We start from the raw sequence: 14,671 nt of genomic DNA, 5'->3' as shown, positions 1-14,671 counted from the left end.
GTGCAGACCCTGTTCTGCCTGCTTCACATGGATTCTGTCATTTAGTCCTCAAAGCAACCCTACAATTTAGGTCCTGTTATAACCCCATTTTATAGATGAAGAAAGCAAGTCACAGAGCAGGGAAGGGACTTTTCCAGGGTCTCCAGTGGGTGAGCAGAGGAGCTTGGATCCTCCCAGGCCGATGAGCCTTGGTGGCCATGAGTCTTTGCAAGAACGTACAGTCATAACCGAGGACTCAGAGTGCGCTCTCTCTCTCGCTCGCTCTCTCTCTCTGTCTCTCTCGGATAGTCTGACACCCTTTCCCCAAAGGTGTTCTGCCCTTGGCCCTGAGGAAGCCCGACTTCTCTTTCCCTGCCCATTTCCAGCACCTTGGGAGACGCACTCTCCCCATGGGTCCATGACCAGTAGGGAAACGCCTCTCTATGTCTTATCTAATTGCATTCCCACCGTAATAATTCTCATCCTTACTCTCCAGATAGAGGGAAAAAGCCGGTAAGTGACGTCCCAGGGCCCTTGTGCTCATAAACACTGAGCACCAGGCAAAATCTAGGCCTCTCAAAGACTCCAGCTGATGCTCTCTCTGGCCCCTAAAAGCCCCCGTTAGAAAAAGTTCTCTCTTATGATAGAAAGCAAATAAATGCAGAAGGAAGGGTGGAGTTAGAGAACCACCACCCACTTGGCAACCACCACACTAGCCAGTGAACATTTGAAGAGGAACAGGATTAATTACATCGTCTCAAAGTATCTCCCTGTAAGATACTCATGAATTACAAAGAGAAACATCATTACTTTATGGTAGACAAACCTGGCAGACACCACCTTATCCAAGTTATCAAAGTGACATCAGCAGTAACAGGACAAGCCAGTGGGGTGTGCCTCTGGATAGGATGCACTGAGAAGGAAATGACATCACTTCTGGGGTCCTCCTGCTTGTTCGAGCTGAATTGTATCCCCCCAAAATTTATATGCTAAATCCCTAATCCCCCACCCCCATTCCCCAGAATGTGACCATATTTGGAGATAGATATTTTAAAGATGTGATTTAAGATTGAGGCCCTTAAGGCGGCCCTAATCCAATCTGACTGGTGTCCTTAGAAGAAGAGGAAGTTGGTTTTTGTTTTTTGGGATGGAGTTTCACTCTGTCTTCCAGGCTGGAGGGCAGTGGTACCATCTAGCACTGCAACCTTCACCTCCCAGATTCAAGCGATTCTCCCACCTCAGCCTCCTGAGGAGCTGGGATTACAGGTGTGCGCCACCACACCAGGCTAATTATTTTGTATTTTAGTTGAGATGGGGTTTCACTATGTTGGCCAGACTCGTCTCAAACTCCTGACCTCAGGTAATCTGCCTGCCTCAGTCTCCCAAAGTGCTAGGATAACAGGTATGAGCCACCGGGCCAGGCAGAAGAAGAGGAAATTTGACCATTCAAAGAGACACCAAGGATGCAGCAGCACAGGGGAAAGACCACGTGAGGACTCAGTGAGAAGACAGTCGTCTGCAGGCCAAGGAGAGAGGCCTCACGAGCAACCAGACCTGCCGCCACTTTGACCTAGAATATCCAGGCTCCAGAGCTGTGAGAAACTGACTGTTTCTGTTTAAGCACTGTTTCTGTTTCTGTTTCTGTTTAAGCCACTCAGTCTGTATTTTGTTAGAGCAGCCAAACTGACTAATACAAGGCCAAGATGCATCAACTAAATCTAATGTAATCAGGAGAAAACACCAGACAAACCCAAACCGAGGGCCATTCTGCAAAGTTATCGGGCTGTACTCGAAAATGTCAAGGGTATGAAAAACAAGAGAAGATAGAAGGGCGGTCCCAGGTGGGAGCAGGCCAAGAGGCACGCCAGCAAGACGCTGAGCCTGGATTGGATCCTGCAGACTTGCAAAACCATTGCACTCCTTTGCCATGAAAGTCACCGTTAGGACAGTCGGCAGATGTTGAATAACTGCTAGAGCAGGAGCACCGTCATCTCGGACAAATACTGCCACTTCAAGCTCCTGCTCCCTTTCTAGCCTCATACATTTCAAGGCAATCACTTCTCTTCTAACTACAACAGCCAGAAAGAGCAGACAGTAAAATACAGATAAGACAGCTCCGGCACAGAGAGGGGTGGAGGGAAAATCTCTTTGATAACTGCCAAACTTCATCCTCACACAGTGAGCCCCAGTCAAACAGTGGGCCTTAGTAAGCACCTTCCTTTCCCTTCAGGTGCACTAAGATAGGGAAGCAAGCAGCAGACTCGGGGGATATGCCTGCAGCTGCAGAAAGATGTATGGGAACAGACACACGACTCTCCCTCCCAGATACGCACAGCAAAGAGACACAGAAGCAGTCCCAGCCTCTGATCAACTCTTCCACCCTAAATCCTTAAAAACTCTTAGTCTGTAACAGAGCGGGGCTCTGACCTACCTCGGCCAGCCGCCCCTCTCAGGTTTATTCAAAATAAACCTGTCCCTGTTGCCTGTGGAATCGCCCTTTCATGTTTCTTTCCTCTTTAATTCTTACAGTAATGTCTGCAGATTAGATCGTTGTGTTTATACCAGTGTTGGTTTCCTGATTTTGATCATTTGACTATGGGGGTGATTTGGTTTTTTTAGGAAATGTATACTGAAGTAATTAGAGGTAAAGGGGAATCTGTCATTTCCGCACCGACTCTTGAATGGCATGGAAGAAAGTGCGTGTATATGCGTGTGTGTGTGTGTGTGTGTGTGTGTCCGCACACATGCACAGAGAGAAAGCGGGAGCTACGGCAAATGTAAAAAGTGAACAGTGAACATTTGAGGAATCTGGAGGAGGCTATATGGAAATTCTGCAAATCTGAAATAATTTCAAAATTAAAAGTTTAAAACTTCCACATTGTTCCTCAGGAAAAATCCATCCCTCTCCCCGCTCCTGCCTGGCTCCTCTCCCTCCCCTCCTAGTCCTTCCCTCGACAGCACCCCCAGCCTGCCTGGAGTCCCTGTCCCGGACCTTTATGTGACCTGCTTCCTCCCTACTCCAGCCCTGCTCTCCCCAGATCCCCATCGCACCATCCCTGTCCTCCCCGCGTCCTCCCACCTCTGCTTAGGACCCCTTTCCTCCAAAAACGCTTCCATGTCGCCCACCCTCGATGCTGTGTTGAGTGTCTCTTCCCACTGTGCTCCCAGGGAGACCCCCAACCCGCCCCACCAAGCTTTCCCAGCTGAGCTCTAATCACATTAGAAGTGAATTATTGCCAAGCATTAATTCATTACTACATCTGGTGCCCATGACTTGTCTCTGTGTGTCTTCCTGTCCACCATGCAGGCAAGGAAAGCATTATCACCCCCGTTTACAAACAGGAAACCTGAGGCTCAGAATAGATAACGCGTCTGAGTCACAGCTAAGAAAGTGGTTGGGGCACCATTAGAACCGACTTTTTTTGTTTAAACTTTTATTTTAGGTTCAGGGTTACTTATGCAGGTTTGTTATACAGGTAAACGCATGTCAAGAGGGATTGTTGTACAGATTATTTCATCATGCAGATACTAAGCCTAGCACCCAATAGTTATTATTTCCACCCTTCTCCCTCCTCTTACCCTCCACCCTTCAAAAGGCCCCAGTGTGCACCGTTCCCCTCTATGTGTCCATGTGTTCTCATCATTTAGCCTTCAGTTATATGTGAGTACATGTGTAAGTGGGAACATGTGGTATTTGTTTCTGTACCTGCATTTGTTTGCTAAGGATAATGGCCTCCAGCTCCATCCTTGTTCTTGCAAGGGACATGATCTCATTCTTTTTTATGGCTGCATAGCATTCCATGGTGTATGTGTACCACATTTTCTTCTTCTTTTTTTTTTCTTTTTTGAGACAGAGTCTTGCTCTGTTGCCCAGGCTGGAGTGCAATGGTACGATCTTGGCTCACTGCCACCTCTGCCTCCTGAGTTCAAGCGATTCTCCTGCCTCAGCCTCCGAGTAACTGGGACTACAAGTGAGTGCCACCACACCCGGCAAATTTTTGTATTTTTAGTAGATATGGGGTTTCACCGTGTTAGCCAGGATGATCTCGATCTCCTGACCTCGTGATCCGCCCACCTCAGCCTCACAAAGTGCTGGGATTACAGGCGTGAGCCACCGCGCCAGGCCCAGTTTCTACATGTACCACATTTTCTTTATTGAGTCTACCATTGATGGGCATTTGATTCCATGTCTTGGCTATTGTGAATCGTGCTGCGCTGAACATATGCACACATGTTCAGTGTCTTTATGATAGAACAATTTATATTCCTTTGGATATATATCCAGTAATGCGATGGCTGAATCAAATGGTAGTTCTGTTTTCAGCTCTTTGAGGAATCACCACGCTGCCTCCCACAATGGTTGAACCAATTTACACCCCCACCAAGAGCGTATAAGCATTCCTTTCTCTCTGCAACCTCACCAGGACCCGCCTCTTAGCTATCAAGGCTCTCCCCTTCCAGCAGCTGCTAATTATAATAGCCGCGTTTTCTAATGTTTGCTGAGCTCAGTTTCCTAATGTTTGCTGAGCTCAAACGCTGCTAGACCCTAGGCTAATCACTTGCAGGAATTAGTGCCGGGATGTGGGGCTGGTGACAGTCCCTCCCTCAGAGGATGGTCAGGTGGTATAAGGAGCGAACACAAGCAAGGCCTGGCACTGTAATCATGGCAGACCGCAGGCCATTCTTGTTGTTTCCAGCCACTTTTATGTCTTAGAACTGTTCTAGATATACAGAACTGACAAGATAGTACAGAGAGTTCCCATACACCGCAGGCCCAGTTTACCTCATGAATGATCTTACATGAGTATGATCCATTTATTGCAATTAATGAACAAACCAATGTGGGCACATTATTATGAACTAAAATCCACTTTCTTCGCTTTTACTTCCTTTTTCTGCTCCATGATCCCATCCAGATGACACATTACATTTAGTTGTCCTTGTTATTTTTTTATTAGTCATAGTCATCATCATACTGACCGGCTGAATCCTCAGGAGAGCCCTTGGAGGTGCTACTGGTCTGTTTACTCACCTGCAGCCCGCATTCCGCTGCCAGCTCTGAGGGCCGTGTCTTCCTGGTCTTGCTCTACCGGCCCGTAAAGCCCTGCCTGAGGAGCTGTGACTGCGCTAACCAGGCCTGCAGCTCCCAGTGGTCCTGAGGCCTCAAGGCAGGAAGGAGGCCCTGGAGAGCCTGTTGGGGCAGGGAGGGAATGTGGAAAGGCTGGGGTGGGAGGGAGACAGCGGAGGGCCTGAGGTCTGCAGGGCCACCTCCCAGCCTTGGATCCCTTCCCACAGCCCATCTGCAGCCTCAGTTTCCTGGGAAGCTCCCTCCTCCCTTCCAGAGCCACAGCTGTGGGACAGAAAGCCAGGGTCAGGGGCCACGTGCAGCTTTCTGCTTCCCCCAGCCTTTGGGGCAGGAGTTTCACCACAGTCCCTGGTGGCCAGTTGGGTGCTCCTCCAGGTGGGCCCCCTTTGCCCTTAGAGGCTCCCCTTGCCACCTCCTCCATAAAAGGCCTGGGCCCCGCTCTGGTGGTGAGGGAGTAAGGGGTGTGTCTGTGGTGTCTCATGGCAGGAGGCTCAGCCACTACCTGGGGTTACCGTGTGGCCCTACTGCTGCTGGTCGCCACCCTGGGGCTGGGTAGGCGGCTCCAGCCTGACCCTGGCCTCCCAGGCCTCCGGCACAGCTACGACTGTGGGACCAAGGGAATGCAGCTGCTGGTGTTCCCCAGGCCAGGCCAGACTCTCCGCTTCAAGGTGGTGGGTGAGTGCTGGCAGAGTCCTGGCCCCCACCTCCCTGGCCACGGGCTGCTGCCAGAAGGGAGCTGGGCCCCTTCCCCTGGAGAAGGAGCAAGAACAGAGGACTCCCTCCAGCCTGGGGGTGTCCAGCCCCCCACCTCCTCACCACAGAAAAGGGCAAGGAGGAGAATCACCACCCAGGGCAGCTTCTCCCACGTTAGTGTGCGTGGGAAACACCTGGCCACCTTGTCGATGTGCGGGTTCTGATTCAGTGCGCCTGGGGCAGGGCCAAGCCTCTGCATTTCTTTCCTCTCTCTCTCTTTTTTTTTTTTTTTTTTGAGAGATAGATTCTCACTACTTTCGCTCTGTCCCCCAGGCTAGAGTGCAGTGGCACGATCTCAACTCACTGCAATCTCCACCACCCGGGTTTAAGCAATTCTCCTGCCTCAGCCTTTTAGTAGCTGGGACCACAGGCGTGAGCCACCATGCCCAGCTAATTTTTATCTTTTCAGTAGAGATGGGGTTTCACGATATTGGTCAGGCTGGTCTCGAACTCCTGACCTCAGGTGATCCGCCTGCCTCGGCCTCCCAAAGTGCTGGGGTTATAGACGTGAGCCACTGCACCCGGCCTACGCTCTGCATCTCTAACCACACTTGGTCAATACTGAGGCTGAGGGTCCATAAACCACTTTCAGCAGCAGGACCTAGTGAGCGTGGCCTGGTGTAGGTTTGGAATTGGGGTTTAGATCTGCAGCTTCTAAACAGTGTGATCTTGGACAACTGACCTGACCCATAAGCCTGTTTCCTCATCTGCAAGGTGGGGAAGATGAACCTGGCTGTGCCTATGGAACAAGCACATGGGGACATGCCCACACCCAGAGAGTGCCCAGGCTGTTCTGGACCAACAAGCAGGGTGGACACCTAGGGAGTGTCTCCGAGCGACTGCAGCAGCCACAGTTAACCTGGGAAATGGGTTCAGATCTTTCTACAAAGCCCAGGATTCAAATCCTCATTCTGGCCCTCATTGTGTGCACCTGAGAAAGCTCAGGCACCCTCCCTTCCTCAGCTGCCTCAGCCACAGGATGCGGATAACTAAGCTTAAAAGAAGTGATATGAAATAGCCCGGTGCCTGAGACCCTGTGTATCCCTTCTCCACCTCACCTTCGTGCCTGCCTGCTGCCGTGTGCTATGAGCAGGGAACCCTAGCTAGAAAGATCCTAAGACACCCACCCCCTTCCTCTTACAGCTGTGGAAGCTGAGAGCAGAGAGGGGAGGGGGATAGCCTGAAACCACACAACAAACCAACAGTAAAGCTAAGGCGAGTACTCAGGTCGTCTGGCTGCTGAGTGGGAGCTCCTTCCGAGACCCCAGCAGCCTCTCCCTGCACCCTTCAACATCCCTGGCTCCTCCCCTTCCCCCACTGCAGATGAATTTGGGAACCGATTTGATGTCAACAACTGCTCCATCTGCTACCACTGGGTCACCTCCAGGCCGCAGGAGCCTGCAGTCTTCTCGGCTGATTACAGAGGCTGCCACGTGCTGGAGAAGGTAGGGGTCCGTGCTCTGGTGCAGGAGCAAGCTTGTCCTAGTGTCACTTCAGGCTGAAGAGGCCCCTCATGGAACCAGAGCCCAAGATCTGTTGAGCTGGTGGGTGGGGGAAACTAAGTCCTGGAAGGTACTTTCTGGGATCCACCATGAATCCAGCTCCCTGCCTAACGGCCAGCTCAGCTCTGGTGGGCCCGTCCCGTGCCTGGGTGGCCTCACCTTGCTGCTCCCTGCTGGCCTCTCACCTGCAGGATGGGCGTTTCCACCTGAGAGTGTTCATGGAGGCTGTGCTGCCCGATGGTCGTGTGGATGTGGCACAAGACACTACCCTGGTCTGTCCCAAACCTGACCACTCCTGGACTCCGGACTCCCAGCTGGCACCACCCACCATGTCCTCTGTCTCGACTCCGCAAACCCTTCCCTCCCTCCCCACCTCTGGCCATGCCTTTCCCAGCCCACTGGACCCAGGGCACAGCTCTGTCCACCCAACCCCTGCTTTACCATCCCCTGGACCTGGACCTGCCCTCGCCACCCTGGCTCAACCGCACTGGGGCCCCTTGGAACACTGGGATGTGAACAAACCAGATTACATAGGTACGCAGGACATCTGAGTGTCCTTACCCTCTGCCTGGGGCCTTCTGGGGTACAGGGTGGTCTAACAGCCTTTCACTGGGCTCTAAGAAGCCATTTCTTTTTTTGTTTTTTTCTTTTTTTAGGAAAAGATGAATCTTTTATTCCTTTGTAGTATTTGGAAAACAGCTTTAAACATGTACAGGTATACTAAAGCTAGAAGAAGTCTTGTAAAATTGTTTCCTAACTTTAGGCAGAAACTCACTGAAACCATTGCCAGCAACACGTGGTTCTCAGAAAACGTTCTCTAGAAATGTCAGTAATATGCAGTCTTGAGGGAGGACATTTAGTGTGCTGAGCCATCTGGGCTCAAACCCCGGCTCCGCTGTTACCTGGCTATGTGCTGGCTAAGAGCATACGCTCTGGAGCAGGTGCCCAAGATTCAATTCCAGGGCCACGATTTGCAAACTGTGTGCCTTCAGCCTCATTGCTCTGTCCCAACCCTAGGTACCCATCCGAGCCAGGAGCAGTGCCAGGTGGCCTCGGGGCACCTCCCCTGCATCGTGAGAAGAACTTCAAAGGAAACCTGTCAGCGGGCTGGCTGCTGCTATGATAACACCAGAGAGGTTCCCTGTTACTATGGCAACACAGGTACAACCTCCTACCCCAGCATGATCCTGGTCCCCTGGATTCTGAAGCGGAAGGAGAGCTGTCTCCTCCAGCTGGTGGAAACTGCTTCCCATCCTCCTCCTGGAGAGCCCAACTCCCACAGCAGATGGCAGAGGAGACCTTTAGATGGGGCAGTCACAGGTCCCAGCTGGCCTTATAACTATCCCAGGAAGTATTAATAGATCTACCTTTACACACATCTGTACCTTCAGATCTAAAGCACCCTGGTTTGGATAACAGATTATATGGTGAGCCTACTTTTAGAGTGTAGTTCAACTCATTTGTCTCATGGATGAGAAAAATCAGTCCATAAAGGGTTTGCTGGGGTCAACACCAGCCTAAATAGACAGTAAGCGTCCAGACTCCTGGGCCCGCACTTAAAGCCTGGCTGTCATCCAGACATCCCCTGTCTCTGTGCTGGATGGACACCAAACCCCAAGGCCCTCATCTACCTTTGTCCCAGCTACTCTCCAGTGCTTCAGAGATGGCTACTTCATCCTTGTGGTGTCCCAAGAAGTGGCCTTGACACACAGGACCACACTGGCCAACGTCCACCTGGCCTACGCCCCCACCAGCTGCTCCCCAACACAGCACACGGAAGCTTTCGTGGTCTTCTACTTCCCTCTCACCCACTGTGGAACCACAGTGCAGGTAGGAGCCGGGACCACAGGCTGGGGCCTGGTCCCCGCAGGAAAGCCTCACCCAGCTATCTCTTCCCACAGGTGGCTGGCGACCAGCTCATCTATGAGAACTGGCTGGTGTCTGGCATCCACGTCCGAAAGGGGCCACAGGGTTCCATCACACGGGACAGCACCTTCCAGTGAGAGCAGCCCTCCTCCTATAGGCGTGGCTCTGTGCTAGGGTGTCAGGGGGCACAGGAGAGCTCAGGACAGGCTTCGAGCCATCTGGGCTCAAACCCCGGCTCCGCTGTTACCTGGCTATGTGATCTTAGGCAAGGGGCCCGCCTCTTCCCAGCCTCCCCTGATAGGCAGGGGAAGTATCCCTCTGTCAGGGCAGACATGAGTGTTAAGTGGGGGCCTTCTGTGCCCGGCCTGCAGGGTTTGGCTAGAAGCCCATGACCAGTCCTGAGAGGGCTGGAGTCCTGAGAGAGCCCTGTCTTGGTCTCTCTCAGAACCAAGCTCAGAGCAGCTGAAAGCATCCCCTTCCAGGTCCCAGGAGGAGGCTGAGGCTATGGCTGTTGCCCCTCCTAATGTCAGGTTAAGAAGCCACAGATGAAGTTGAAGATACCTCTCTGAGGATGTGGTGGGAGAGGAACTGGGTGGGGGAGGAACCCCTCATTGTTAGGGGCCTCCTGGACCTGCTGACTCAAGAGGCAAAAGCAACCCAGGTGCCCAGGATGCCAGTGGGGGTGAGCCGAGGGAATCTGCCTGTGACACCTGGCTCTGAACCTGTGTGACCAAGGGCAAAGCACCTCACCTCAGCCCGTTCAGCCTGTGGGACAGAGCCAGTGCACTAGCCAGTGGGTTGTAGAAATCCTGTGCTTGACACTGCGTGGATGCCCGTTCCCGCCCTGCCGTGAGGGTTGGGGAGCAGGGGACTGTGTCACAGTTCAAATGAATTTGGCTTTAAAGCTCTAAGTACCACAGAGGCGGTAGCTCATGCCTATGATCCCAGTGCTTTGGGAGGCCTAGATGGAAGAACTGCCAGAAGTTCAAGACTAGCCCGGGCAACACAGTGAGATCCCATTTCTATTATTATTTTTTTTTATTTTAATTTAAAAAACCCTGAAGTTCTTATGGCCAAATGGTGGGGGGCAAGTCTGTGTCATGCCTTAGACTCTCTGATGTAAGAGCTATGGGAGTCAGCCAGAGGTCAACACAGAGTGACTGGGGATTCCTGAAGGGAGGCAGAAGTCAGGGGAGCAGCTGCAGCCGGCAGGACTAGGCCAGAGGGCTCAGACACAAGTCCTTCTGAACAGGGGTGAGCCACTTCTACCTACTTAGCATCTCCTTGGTGCCAGGCCTCTGGGGTGCTAGGAGGATGCGGGCCCCGCCAGAGTGTGGAGGAGCGGCCACATGGCCCTTAGGCTAGTGAGGAAGATGCTGGACACTGTGGCCCTTAGGCTGTGGCAGACCAGCTGCAACTACAAGGACAGTGAAGACACAGGTGCATCATCTTGTGATCTCAGGCAGCCTCAGCACCCTCAAAGGGAGGCAGTCACAGCCATTTTACAAATGAGGACACTGAGGCTTAGGTTAAAAGACTTGCTTGTGGTCCCAATGCTAAGAAGACTCAAACCCAGGTCTGTTGGGAAGCAGAGCGCCTAGGCTCGTCTGCCAGCCTCAACTGTCAGGCTCCAGGGGCCTCGAATGGCACAGCAGGCAGTTGTGGGTATCCAGGCCAGACCCAACAAGGTGCCAGCCCCCCAAGGGCCCATCTCTATCCTGATGTATTCTCCCACCAGGTTCAGGGCCTGGCATAACAGGCTTGAGCCATCCCAGGGAGACCAGATGGACAGAGGATGGGGCTGGGTGAGCTTCCTGAGCCGGCCTTGGAAAAGTGTTGCTTAAGTAGCATCCATCTGCCCTGCTGGACAGTACCCTGTTTGTTGCACCCACGGAGTTGGTGCCTAGTTTATCACGTAAACAGGATGCCCTGATTCTGTGTCTTCTCCCCCACCCTCTTGCACGTGGACTTCAGGCTTCATGTGCGCTGCGTCTTCAATGCCAGTGACTTCCTGCCCGTTCAGGCGTCCATTTTCCCACCCCTGTCGCCTGCCCCTGTGACCCAGCCCGGCCCCCTGCGACTTGAACTGCGGATCGCCAAGGGTATGCTATGCTATCCCTGCTCTCTTGTGGCCCCCACTCCCCCGACGCACAGTCCACCCTGGCTCATGAGTCACCCTCCCTGCAGACGAGACCTTCAGCTCCTACTATGGGGAGGATGACTATCCCATCGTGAGGCTGCTCCGAGAACCAGTCCATGTGGAGGTCCGGCTTCTGCAGAGGACAGACCCCAACCTGGTCCTGCTGCTGCACCAGTGCTGGGGCGCTCCCAGTGCCAACCCCTTCCAGCAGCCCCAGTGGCCCATTCTGTCAGACGGGTAAGTGTCCCCGTGCTCCCCCCACCTGCTCTGCCTCCTGTAAACAGCCTCTGACTTCTCTTCTCAGATGCCCTTTCGAGGGCGACAGCTACAGAACCCAAATGGTAGCCTTGGATGGGGCCACACCTTTCCAGTCTCACTACCAGAGATTCACTGTTGCCACCTTCGCCTTCCTGGACTCGGGCTCCCAGAGAGCCCTCAGAGGACCGGTAAGAAGCCCCGGCTGCTGCAGGCCTGGCCCCATGTGTTAATTGGGGAGGAGCTGGTTGCCAAATCCCTCTGGCACCCCGTGAACTTATGTGGACAAAGTTCTGGGATGGGGCTTGGCTTCTACCAGGTGTCGTGGAAGGCAGCGGGCTTTGGGTCAGCAAGAGGTAACCCGTAGCCACCACCAGGAGGAAGGAAAGCGCTGCCTGTGCTGCAATCAGCCCTAAATCTGAACTCTGGTCATGATGTTCTAGGGTAGCCTCGCCTCACTTCTGATTCCAGAAATGATAATGTGTTCCATGTAATTCTGCTTTGAATTTTCTTTAACTTAGCAACTTCTCCAGAAGGTAAACGTAGATAAACTTAGGGTATATTTAGGTTTTCTGTGTAAATATACAGATGGCCCCAGAGGTGACAGACACACTGTAACTCTTGTCCTGTTGAATAACCTATCTTTCACATCACATACCCAAATCTCTAGATTTTTAAATCACTGCCTGTTATTATGTCAGATGTAGACTGATTTCACTGGTAAGCACTGGGTAGGGTGGCTTCGTTCTCATCTCTGCTGTGTGCTGCCTCCTGATCCAAGAGACGCTGACCTACCTGGATGAGGGGTGCCCGTGGGTGAGGCCTGCTGGGTCAGCTCAGCTCCTCCTGCTTCTGCTCCCATAGGGCACTGCCCCTGCCCTTGTGTATCTGGAAGCAGTGGTAATCTGCCCTCCCTTCTTCCCCCGGTCACTGGTCTTGGGGGTCACAAACGGAGGGCAAATATCCATTCTCCTGCTGCCCGGCCAAGCCCCACCTCCTTGGAATTTGCTGTCTCCCTCAGTAAGGCAGGTGGAAGGGAGAGATCCAGCCCTCCTGGGGGCTGTGCAGCCAGAGGCAGCATTGGTAGAGCAGGCCTGCCAAGGACTGGGGCTCTTTGAAGTGCGGTGGTCCCTGCCTGCAGGGCACTCCACTACAGACTTGGACCTTGGGGATGGGGGAAGGTGCGGATTTCAAATCAGGAAGGAACACATTCAGCTCTGCACTCCCTCAGCATGGGCAGCAGTCGTCGTCTTGGTCAAGAAGTTCAGATTTCGGCCGGGCGCGGTGGCTCACACCTGTAATCCCAGCACTTTGGGAGGCCGAGGTGGGAGGATCATGAGGTCAGGAGATCGAGACCATCCTGGCTAACACGGTGAAACCCCATCTCTACTAAAAATACAAAAAATTAGCCAGGTGTGGTGGCGGGCGCCTGTAGTCCCAGCTACTTGGGAGGCTGAGGCAGGAGAATGGTGTGAACCCGGGAGGCGGAGCTTGCAGCGAGCTGAGATCGGGCCACTACACTCCAGCCTGGGCAACAGAGCGAGACTCTGTCTCAAAAAAAAAAAAAAAAAAAAGTTCAGATTTCTCCCTGCCCGAACAGCAGCAGCCTAGACTTGGCCCAGCTTGGGGATCCCATGTCCCTGTCTCTGCTTCCTGCCCGGTGGCACCGAGCCAGCCACTTTGATGTTCTCTTCCCACCAGGTTTACTTGTTCTGCAGTGCCTCTGCCTGCCACAGCTCAGGGCTGGAGACTTGCTCCACCGTGTGCAGCGCTGGGACTGCAAGTGAGTCTGGGGTGCTAGTGGCATTTGTTCCTTCATACATCTTCAGGCCCGTGCCCGGCTTTTGGGCCACAGGGGCAGGAGACCAGGCCAAGATTTCATTCTTCCCTTGGGCAGGACAGCGACGATCCTCAGGTCACCGTAATGACACTGCCAGGCCCCAGGACATCGTGAGCTCTCCAGGGCCAGTGGGTTTTGAGGATTCTTATGGGCAGGAGCCCACACTTGGGCCCACAGGTATGAGGGCTTCTGGATGGGCCCCTCAGGCCTTACCCACTCCCAGCCCTCAAGACTGTGCTGACAAAACGGGGATGCTCCGGCCATAGCTGAGGGCAAGAGATGGTGTCACTGCAGTCAGTGGGGAGCTAAGTGAAGACAGACATAGTCCACCTCATCTGCAGAAAGGCAGCTTCAGCTCTGCCCAGTGTGATACAAAGTTCTGGGCTGGAGGGCAGGGTTGGAGGGGCCTCAGCCAGTCCTGCCAATCCCTTCTCTCTGACAGACTCCAATGGGAACTCCAGCCTGAGGCCTCTCCTTTGGATGGTCCTTTTGCTGCCAGCTGTTGCCCTGGTCCTTGGGTTTGGTGTCTTTGTGGGCCTGAGCCAGACCTGGGTCCAGAAGCTCTGGGAAAACAGTGAATGGGCTCAATAAACAATCATTTCAAACCTACTGAAACCAGGTGTGGAGAAGTTTTTTGTGACCACTAGAACAGAACTCTTTCTTATGTGAGAAACGTCCTCCAAGTCAGCTCCGTCCTTCCAGAACTGTGATGTCGATTACAAATACTTCATATGTGCCACACCCTGCACAGAGGCCAATGTCCCCCAAGGCTTAACTCGGGAGCCTCTCCCTCTTCACAAGGAATGGTGGCATTTCAGGCAGAGCAAACAGGAAAAAGATACTGGAGGTTAAGATGTTGGCAAAGAACAGCAACAGCTGGGCAAATGGCTTGTGAAGGCTTGTCACCTCCTCACAGACACAGGGGTTCTGGCCAGGGCATCCTCAAAGCACCCAGAGCAGCTGCTGTTGTGGAGAAGGGGAACTCTTAGGCTGAGTTGAAGGAGCACTTCACAGACCCCCTGAGCCTGCCAGCCTACTGTAAAAGCTGCATTTCTGCCCACAGCCTCCCATCCCCTCCCCTGGCCTCCCAAGACTAGTCCATGTGGGAAGGGCTGGCACAGGAGGAATGGCAGCCTGCTGGCCCTGACACTGCCTGCCACGGTGGGCATGGCCACCAGACAGGTCCGTACCAGTGCTGGCTATGCCGCTGAGCCCGGTTTGCCCATACACGGCATGGGCCTTCATCTCTG

At 53.2% G+C, this 14,671-nt stretch overlaps 2 protein-coding genes across 2 annotated transcripts in view; both read left to right on the top strand.

The window, feature by feature from the left end:
• Positions 1-14,671, top strand: part of TMEM109 (transmembrane protein 109) — a 135,075-nt gene that overhangs the window by 76,980 nt on the left and 43,424 nt on the right. The gene's annotated exons all lie outside the window — the stretch shown is intronic.
• On the top strand, positions 5,489-14,109 carry ZP1 (zona pellucida glycoprotein 1). Its single transcript, XM_050756910.1, has 12 exons — positions 5,489-5,740; positions 7,142-7,263; positions 7,512-7,854; positions 8,338-8,481; positions 8,963-9,150; positions 9,222-9,319; positions 11,161-11,288; positions 11,374-11,563; positions 11,631-11,772; positions 13,283-13,364; positions 13,479-13,598; positions 13,864-14,109. The coding sequence occupies exons 1-12, from the start codon at positions 5,545-5,547 to the stop codon at positions 14,010-14,012; spliced, it is 1,902 nt and encodes a 633-aa protein (XP_050612867.1). The 5' UTR covers positions 5,489-5,544; the 3' UTR covers positions 14,013-14,109.

Source organism: Macaca thibetana, chromosome 14 (assembly GCF_024542745.1).
Source record: "Macaca thibetana thibetana isolate TM-01 chromosome 14, ASM2454274v1, whole genome shotgun sequence".
Lineage (NCBI taxonomy): Eukaryota > Metazoa > Chordata > Mammalia > Primates > Cercopithecidae > Macaca > Macaca thibetana.
This window is presented reverse-complemented; position numbering and strand designations above follow the sequence as displayed.